This window comes from Brassica oleracea, chromosome C3 (assembly GCF_000695525.1).
Source record: "Brassica oleracea var. oleracea cultivar TO1000 chromosome C3, BOL, whole genome shotgun sequence".
NCBI classification, from domain to species: domain Eukaryota; kingdom Viridiplantae; phylum Streptophyta; class Magnoliopsida; order Brassicales; family Brassicaceae; genus Brassica; species Brassica oleracea.
In genome coordinates, this window is record NC_027750.1 from 9,673,693 (window position 1) to 9,684,192 (window position 10,500).

The 10,500-nt window shown below is 31.7% G+C and overlaps 1 protein-coding gene across 1 annotated transcript; it reads right to left on the bottom strand.

Annotated features, from left to right (window-relative positions):
* Positions 1-972: 972 nt before the first annotated feature.
* LOC106332558 (transcription factor bHLH113-like) lies at positions 973-3,093 on the bottom strand. The gene is made up of 6 exons (XM_013771032.1): positions 2,777-3,093; positions 1,792-1,901; positions 1,631-1,696; positions 1,509-1,574; positions 1,395-1,439; positions 973-1,318 (listed from the first exon to the last, which is right to left on the bottom strand). Exons 2-6 carry the CDS (start codon positions 1,876-1,878, stop codon positions 1,181-1,183), a joined length of 402 nt encoding a protein of 133 aa, XP_013626486.1. The 5' UTR covers positions 1,879-1,901; positions 2,777-3,093; the 3' UTR covers positions 973-1,180.
* Positions 3,094-10,500: the final 7,407 nt, after the last annotated feature.

Sequence of the window (10,500 nt, forward strand, 5' to 3'; positions counted from 1 at the left end):
TGAGATCTAAGACCTGAGACAAATAAAAAAAGTATATCAAAATTAATGGTAAAAATATAGATTTTTTATTGTTTTGTTTTTAATAAGTAAATTCAATTTACTTAATTATGAATTTTTTTGATAATTTTTACAATTTGCAAGGGTGGGCGTTCGGGTATCCGTTCGGGTTCGGATCGGGTATTTCGGATTTTCGGGTATTTCGGTATAGAGGTATAGAACCCGTTCAGGTAATTCTGTACTTCGGTTCGGGTTCGGTTATTTCGGATCGGGTTCGGATATTTAGATTTTGATTTTTTTTAAAAAAATTTCATTTCTCAAATTTCTTGTATTTAAAAATATAACTTTCACTTAAATAATTTTTTTAATAGATTGAATGGTTAATAGATTTGAACATAACATTTTGAAACTAAAAAAGACATTAATTTGGTTATTGTTTTTAAATTTTGGATGTAACTTTTTGTTAATTCTTGATATAAAAAGTTTGACATGCATTTTAAGTGAGTAGCAAATCATTTTCTCCGTAATTTTATGTATATCATATGAACTTAAAGTATGTGTAGTATCAATATAAATATTTTATATAAAATGAGAGATGTAAACTAGAAATATATGGTTAATTATACTTATGTTCGGTTATCTTCGGATATCCATTCGGGTTCGGATATTATCCGTTAGGGTTCGGATATCCAATCTCTCCTAATTCAATACCCGTTTGGATATTTTGCTACTTCAGTTCTGATTTCGGTTCGAGTTTTTCGGATCGGATGCGGCTTCGGATATCGGATAAAGTATCCACCCCTAACCATTTGAATGGACCTTTAAAACAATACAAAAAAAATTATAGATCCATGGATCCATCACAAATTTCCACCTTGCCATTGGTAAGAGCCTGCTCTGTCCCAAGCACAAGCTCATTTCACAGGATTAAAACTTTGCGTCGAATCAATTATTACCAAATTGTATTAGACCAAATTATACAAATCAAAGTAATGGGCTTTATCAAGCCCATCACATAGTTTGGAGATTAACCATAAAAATAACAGAAACAGCCATCACTGTCTGTGAGCTCTCTCCATCAGTATATGTTACATAGACATCCTCAGACTAATTAACGTTTTGGGTTATTTTTCATTGTCTTGACTCTTGAGGCACACCGATTTTTGGCAGCTGGTGGAGTCAGTCATTGAAAAGCAGGAGATGTTGGAGTCTTCACAGGAGCCCATATATCAGCACCGTTGCTTTGAGCAACCCCTAACGTATACTCCATTGGGACAAGACATAACCCTCTGCTTCTCAAACTGTACTCCTCCATCTCTTCCTGGTTACAAGAAACAAGCAGGATATGTTGAGTCCGCATCACAGATAGTTGAAGTTAGCGTCAAGATTCTGCTCACCTGCGTAATAGTGGGCGATGTTTGCAGATATGGAGCGCTTAGAACCTGTTCAGACAGTAAGAGTCAATGTCGGATCGGAAGAAACATATTTTGATTCGACAACAAGAAGCAGACCTTGACTTGTTCTTGAAGAAACTGAATGTATTGCATCGCCTCTAGAAGAACTGATGCAGTGTCCGTCTGCAGAGAGATCATGTCAGTTGCTTGAAAAAGAAGTTTCCATCTAATAGTAGTACCTTTCCATAAGGGGAAACTAGCTGTTGAAGAGCTGAAACACGTTCTCCAACCTTGTCCTTCCTCTCCTGTTAAACCACAAAGTTCCAAAGATCATTAGTAAGCGGCACCAAGAATGTTAGGAAGCTTACATGGCCACAAATGAATTCTGATTTTTGAAGACCTTGGAAGAGAAAGAGAGATCAGACTTGTGTCGTTTCATGCTGCTTTCTTCAAGAGAACAGACACTGCGCTTATTCTCCATCATCATAGAGACTCTATAGTATTCCCTCCCTTGTCAAGGAACGAAACAAAAAAAGATCGGTTCAGAAAAACCGGTTTACTTTCTACTCTTTAATAGAGAAGTGTTGTGAGTAAATGCAAATCTAGGTTTGGAATGACCAAAGCATTGAAAGATTCAACCTATGGATAAGAAAAAGTTAGTAGACAAAGCAAGAACTAGATAAGGTTAGCCCTTAAGATCACATCAGCTTTACAGTATTATTTTAATTAGGTTGGACGATCATAGATGATTACAATATGATACCATAGTTTGCTTCCATGCGGAGACAGTACATTTTGTATAAGCATATGATATTTTTAATCAATAAACTACGGAACTAATTCATATAAATGTATATATACATTAATCAGTTCAATTAATACAACTGGTCCATCATTAAAGGTAGGTCAAGTTAGTTCCATTATAGAGACAAGATTCAAAGCAAATCAAACTTCAATACTAAGCCCCACAAGTAGACGAAAACAAACAAATGCTCTGGTTGGTGATCACCCGATGAATGGAAAAAAATGAACAAAATGAAAAATTAATTTTTATTTGACGAACTGAAAAAAGAAAAAGTTAGAAAATTTTATTCATTTTGTTCCTTATCAGAATTGTAGAAGAAACTTTTCTTTATAAATTCATTAATTTATGAAGAATTTAGAGAAAAATAGTGGGATCTAACTATTAATAGTTTGACCAAAAGATAAATCTAATTGGTAAAATTTTTGAAGAACAAAAAATTCAACACAATTTTTTCCTTTTAACATGGACACCAATCAAAGCCTATTTGATCTATATTGCTCTAAAGGTTTTAATATTAGACTTGAAGTTGGTCCATTAAACAGAAATAAGCAAAAGAACTGAGTGATATTAAAGGACTTACATAGAGAAGAGACTCTGCATTTGCCAGAAACAGCACACTAACCAACAAGAACTTCACAAACTCCTTAAGCTTCTAAATGTGTTTTTGTTGTCAACCTTTTGGTTTCTAACCCAAAGCATACAACACGGTGTGTTTAGATCTTGAAGAAGGAAAGTCTAGCTGTCCAGTACTTCAATGAAAGCTCGAGCGGACGCTAAAAGCAGATGTTTGCGTTTGGATGCAAACTGCGTCGTAGCTTAAAGAGTCGTGAGGTAGAGAGAGAGAGCTTTGTGTAGAGAAGAAAGGAAAGAAAAGACTAAAAGGGAAGGGGGGGACTATGTTTCATGTCTTTTTCTCTATTTTGTTTTTCTGTTCGTCTTGTTCATTTAATTCTCATTAAATCCAAGATTTTCTTGAAAGACAAAAATACTATTGCTGGGAAAATAGTATACCATACAACTTTGTTCCGGTTTAGTAATCATTACCGTTTTATTGTCGAAAAGAAAATGTAAAGAGATGCAGTGACATTAATATATACATTCAATTTTCAAAAAATCATTTGGCAAAAGAATTCTAAAATTGGGTGTAGACAGCCATATAGACGCTAAATCGATCATAGACGATTTTTCTAAAAATAAATCTAGCTAGCGTCTAACCACATCCTCTACAAAATACTTAATTACAGGCTAATATTTCTTGAACATTATATATATATAATGGTGTGTTACAACGTACTCATTAATTCAAAATTTCATGATTACAAGTTTATAACATAATAATGTTAAAAGGATTACAACAGTGTTTCCCAAGTAACTCCAGGAAATGAAATGTACCATATAGTACTGTATGGAGTTTGCGAATGTATATGAAATGTAATACATTTGACAGCTAATGTACAACCAATGAAGAGAGATCATTTTACCAGTCTCAGATAGAAGTCGCTTTCATTATTTTCATTATAAAGAAAGCTAATTATTATTGAAAGTGACATTCGATTGTTTTTTATATAGTTTTGTCAAAATGATTTAGACCAATTCTGCTGCATCTGTCTCTTCGTTTTCAACTTTATGCTTTTCTTGTTTTTGTTATTTTTCTTTCTTTGACATTTTCTACGAGAGAGGTTAAGGACTTTTGGAAGATTCACTTTTTATACTTCGTACATATGAGAAGAATCTCTTGTCTTTTGTGTTATCCTCAGTAATTCAATCTAATTAGAAACTTAACTTTCAAGAATAATTAAGCTCTGATCATTCAGTTAAAAAAGAAAAACATGAAACACAAAACTAAACCAGAAAAATGAATTGTAAGCTCTTCTAACAACAAAACCCACAGTAAAAACAAAAAGAGAGGTCAGCTTAACAATGTCTTGAATGCAAAATAATGAAATGGTTACAAGACTTTGGCCGGACCCACGCGGTTTCTGCGTTTGTCTCTTTGTCACTATTTTTTTCTTTTGTCTGCTCGGCGACCGAATTTTTATTTTATGTAATCTTCTTTATATTTTAGCGGAAAACAAATCTCACGTATATATGCACCTTTGTCCAAAACATTTTTTACTACATGTTACACAATTTAGTACCATATATATAGTAAAAAGGTTTATAGACCAGATGTGTTTGCTGAAATCGTGCCGCTCCACTCGTAAGTTTTGTAATCGCACCGTTTCGAACGATTGGTTAGCAACAATGCGGTATCTTACAAGATGTGTTGATGTTTTAAGTTTAACTTACATTCGCATACCACTATCTCCAAATTGAATGCTTCATTAAGTTGGTTTTTTTCATTTTCCACTGATTAAAGAATCAGAGACCAAAGAGCACCACGTTCACGTTCGACTTCCTCTTCTAGTTGCAGGCTGAACAAAGTGATCAAACCTTGAAAACACACGCAAACAAAAGATGTCAACTATAAACTCTCAAGCCTCAAAACGCACTTCTCGTGTAAACAGTAGATTCACCGGTTAGTTTCAGATCAGATGAGTGAAAATATGCGGAGATTTAACAAGGATTATTACTGATTACTGAATCACACTTTGTTTTACCTTTTTCATTCTTGATACTACCATATCTTTGACGGACTGTGACCTCGAGACTAAGTTCACTACGAAAGTACGAGATCACGCTTAACCGAAAGAAGAAACGTCTCCTCAATAAACTCAGATGCGGGGTGTATGTGAGTCAGCCTAAACCCATAAGAAAACATGCAAGAATACCTAAACATATGGGTGAACGGGCTTGTCTATGATAATGTCATGGGCTTGTCTTGTATAGTCTAATACAGAGCAGGTTAATCCCCTGCAAGAATGAACATAATTTAAATGCACATATTTCTAATTTAACCCGAAACCCCTAGTCTCACAGGCGGAGTCGACGACCCGTCCATCTACTTTTCTTGTGGGGATAAGTCATAAAAATGTAATATTATTTGGTCTTTGTGTTTACCGTACATCTGCTGATCAGTTCACCAATAATCAGAATATCAGGACAAGTTCTTCCTTCTGCATTATAAACTGTGGAGTTGCCATTGGAACTAGTCGACTGTGTTTTCTCGGAACAAGACTAAGAGTTTGTTATATCTCTAATGTATTTGATCCCATCAGCAATATATATGCACCTATTATAAGAGATGTGAAAACGCTGGGTAACGCAACTGTATATATTAACATGACAAAAATTAGTACCTTTGTTTTAAAGTAAACGAATTCACCTTCAAGCGATCATCTTGTGTGAAACTAAAGTAGTCCAGATGAAGGCCCTTTATAAAAAAAACTAAAGTAGTCCAGTCCTTACCAAACAAGCTTTACCGGGTCAAACTCTACCGCCTGTTCAATGAGGTTCCATTACATACTTGACAACTGAAATACTCTCACTGGATTACTCCTTTCAAATGTCATTACCTCGATATCGAAAAATGGTAGCATCCGTGGAGGAACATGGGAAGTACTCCTGCTCCAAGACCAATTATAACAATCAGGACTGATAACAATATTAAGGTGTTGTTCGTTCGGTCATATATCTTAGATGCACCCAAATGCTCTATTTTATCCACATTCTCGATATGAATGTTGTTCATTTGTAGTTTTGTGTTGTGAGCATCCATATGCATTTGTTAATAAAATGATTAAAATAAACATATATTTAGTTTAACTCTATTTGGCACCCGCGAGATTTTGATTTTAACATTTCTAAACATATAAATTATTTAGATATATATTTTTAGGTTTCTACACATCATAATCAAGCATACCCAAATCCGGAAGGATCCGACTCGAAACCTACACAAAAATTTTAGAATACTTAAATGGAGCCTAATTTCAATATAAAAAAAACGATATGTGAAAGAAACAACTCGTATCCGAACGGATACCCGAATACCCATGCTTAACTGATTCTGTAAACAAATGAAAAATTATTTGTAAACATGTTTTGAATTCTTGTCACAAATTGAGCAATTTCATTCAAACAATCAAATTATTATGGTTAGCATTTAAAATAAATGTTGTTTATTATGGCAAAGACAATTAATGAAATAGTTAAGAAGAATAAAAAATAAATATAAAAAATGTAATAAAATACTTAAAAATAAGTAACTTTTGTTTTGTACTTTGTAATAAATATTACTGACAATAAAAAGGAATTATTTATAAATTACGGTAAATGAAGTTGTTGAATTAGTTAAAAAAGAATAAAAATATGTAAGAAACTACTTAACAATAGACAAATATTGTTTTGTACTTTAATTTTAGTAGAATAGATACCCTTATTTTATTTAAATCATATTTAAATATTAATTATAACGACATTAATTTTTATTATTGATCTAAAATATATTTATATTTTTTAAAAAAAATCATTTTAAACTAGATTTTTTATTCTGTGGTTCGGACAGGGAAATATAGTTTCATGGTTTTCACCAAAAATACAAATGGTGTAATTTTGGTGGAAAATGTGATTTTGAGGTTATGAAGGAAAGTGTGAGGTTATAGGTTTGGCGAGAAAATGAGATTTTACTATTTTAGTGGGAAAATGTTATTTTATGAGATTTTTTTTTGTTTTGGCGGGAAAATATGTTTTTGCAATTTTGGTAAGAAAATGTAATTTATGGTTTTGTCAGGAAAATGAAATTTTGATGTTTTGAGAGAAAATATGATTTTCACTTTTGGTGGAAAATATGATTTTCACTTTTGGTGGAAAATATGATTTTACAGTTTTGGTGAAAATTTTAATTTCAAAGTTTTGTCAGGAAAGGGTAATTTTTTCGGTTTTGGAGAGAAAGTGATTTTGCTTTTTTTTTTTACCAAAGATTTTGAGATTTTGAAGAAAAATATGATTTTGAGGGAAAATGATTTTGTAGTTTTGTCGGAAAAAATGATTTCGCAGTTTTGCAGGAAAATGTGATTTTACTGTTTTAGAGGGAAATGAGCTTTTTGTGAATTTTATGGATTTGGCGGAAAAATGATTTTACGGTTTTGACGGAAAAATATAATTTTGTTGATTTGCTGGAAATTAATGTGATTTCGCAGTTTTGGCAGAAAATATGATTTTTTGGGTTTTACGAGAAATATGCTTTGTGAGTTTGGTTCGGAAAATGTAGTTTTGCATTTTGTGTGATAAAATTTATTTATTTATTTTCATTGGAAAATGTGTCTTTGACAGAAAAATCTAAATTTATAGTATTCAATTTAAAGAGTATCATTTTAATTAAAAATATATTTTATTATTATTATTTTGGACTGAACTAGATGTTATGTGAAAACTCGCATTCATTATAAAAAATGGATATTTTATCATTTATTCAGATATTCTGTAAAACCTTATCCGTATTTTGATAAAAATTGGAGTTGAGATTTGGAAAACACAGTTTGATGATTCATCTGAATGTTGCATTTAACTGCACTAAATGAACATTGATTTCACGAGATAGAACATGTGGAAAAGCAAACCAACATCACTTAATTAACTCGAGAAGAATCAGAACACTGCAGGATCAGTGCAAGTTAAAGACAAACAAGTCAGAACAATTACACCATAACTTATTTAGAAACAAACAACCTGGCCATAAGTGAATAATGCTCAAGGCTGGATTTCGTTATAATCCTATGAAACATTGACCTTAACCTCCAAAACTTTTTGGGGGCTTTTTACATAAATATAGACTCTTTAATTAATAAAAAAATTATAAAAATGCTTTTAAAAATATTTATAGCCTCCAAAATTTTAGATCCAACCCTCATAATGCTCACCATCTTTCCACTGGATTCAGCATTCTTTATGTAGGAAAATACCAATGTAAATGCAGAAATTGTACCAGCATGGCAAGAGCTATAGGTTTCTTGCTTACATAAGCAATGACATCAACCGCTGTAATTTGATGGCACTCTCTACGGGGAGAACATGACAAGAATATGAACTCGTCATGTCACCTCTCACATTGTTACCCTCCACACGTACAGTAAATTGTTTTCACATAATCTAGTAAAATTCATATAGGTAAAGCGATCCAAAATCCAAAAATCTTCCATGCGATATATAAGCCAACTAGAGTTACAAGTTCGAACAATGTACAGTATTAGGAATCATACACCAGGAATGATTAACAGCAGGCTCAGTAACTAGCAAAGCAAATACGATGATAAGAGATTTATTGATTAACAGATTAGTTTAGATAAAAAAAACTCATGATTTCTCACATTCTCAAAATAAATGTCAAATTTGTTGCAAACTAAACATAAAATTAAGTTGGTGAAGGAGATAGATCTGGTGATCATTACACAAGTATTGGTAAAATCATAGAGTAATTAGCTCGGAAACGAAATTATAAGCTCTCTTTCTATTATTGTTGACAAAAAAAGCTCTCTTATTATTATTCTTTTTTATTTCTTTATCTCTAAAAGATAAAACTGATTCGTTTTATTACAGTGTTCCTTGCATCCATAAGCGTACGTGGGCGGGGTAAATCATTAAATCAATTCCTTATTGAATTGCATAACAATTTGGATGGACATATATCATGGGCAGTGATTGGTGTCAGAGTCACTGTATTGATAGAGCAGAACTAACGTATATAAAAGACGTACACGACATTGATATATCATCAAAAGCCCACCTTACATCCAAATGATTATCTTTTGTTTATTATCTTTTGTTTTTCTTACTTGTTTGAGAAAGATACCGTTATTGTGAGCCACTACTATTGTGTCGGATTTCTTTTCTTATCTTGTCAAAACTGTTGAAATGTAAAATGACTGTTAAGTAAAATTCATAAACATTTGTATGTAAAATATTATACATGAACAGATAGATCTTATTTCTTTGGCTAACAAAAAAAGAATAGATAGATCATTTTATTACAAAATCATTGAAAATTATTTTATAAATGTAAATAAAATGTCATGTTTCTCAGTTGATTAAACATGTTTACAAGTAGATATATTTAAGTACATAATGTTTGGTGGATTTTGTTAATTAGATATCGTCGACAATATGACATGTGGATATCAAGATCCATGAATAACTTCTCGATAGTTCACCTCCTGTAATATATCATTGGAAATTCACTCCGCTGTATAATAAACACGGTAGAACCTAACCCTGGGCAAAGAGGCCGTTCAAGACCAAAATATTTAGAAGTTATACATACATATGCTCTCAAATGATTTTTTATAAATATATTAAAGTTTTTACTAAATGTTTATGGTTCTTAAAATCTCAGATCCCACTTTGAATATTGCTAATGAGTATCAGATTTCTGCCAAGACGTGAGATGCACCTTGCAATCATCACAAGTCCTGGAACATGTCCTATATAAAACCTACAAATTCTACAATGCTTTTAGAATGTCTTCAAGTTACTAACATATATATATATCTACTTATCAAAAATCCAGTGATTTCATTTTGAAGTCGAAACTCTATGAATAAGATTTATATTTCAGCAACAAAGAGGGAATATTCTCTAGAAGAAGATATACTTGATCATAAACAAAACATTTGCTTTTCGAAATTACATACTTGGAAGATTAATGGCGATTTTTAACGTTTACTGTTCTTTTTATTTTTAACTGACTGTTTCGTTGGAAAATACAATAGTTAACTATCTAACTCAAATATTTCGACTATATGATATATGCATTAGAACTTGAGTCATGTGCGATAACTAACCAAAATAAAATGATCTTAAGATTTTTTTGTGAAAATAAATGTTAAATAGGATGAAAAGTAAATATTTTCAAAACTAAAATAGAATGAAAATAATCATTTGACCAAACTAAAAGAAAATAAAGGAAACAATCAAATCTTAGCAAAATAAAATGAAGCCAATGATAGAAACTACAAAAGAAAAATCTACATAAGAAAGAAAGTTTTACTTTCCAGTGAATCAAAAAAATAAAACTAATGCATAAATGATAAGATAAACCATAAAAATACATGCAATAGATAGTAATAAATATTGACAAAAGAAAGATATAATCTAGAAATTCATACAATAACATAAAATAGATTTAAAGATAACTCTTCCATTGTGGGCTAGTTTCAAATATTCTGTACCACTGAACCAAATCTTCAAACATTATGGCATATCATTTGTAAAAGTATTAGGTCGATATGCTAATGTCTTATACGTACACGTAAGAGTTAAGACACAATCTTATATATAACCAAATCACTAACCCACCAACCTTTTAACTTACGTGTATCAGTAAAGGGACAAAGAGCAACACAAAATGTTGCATATATATATATCCCT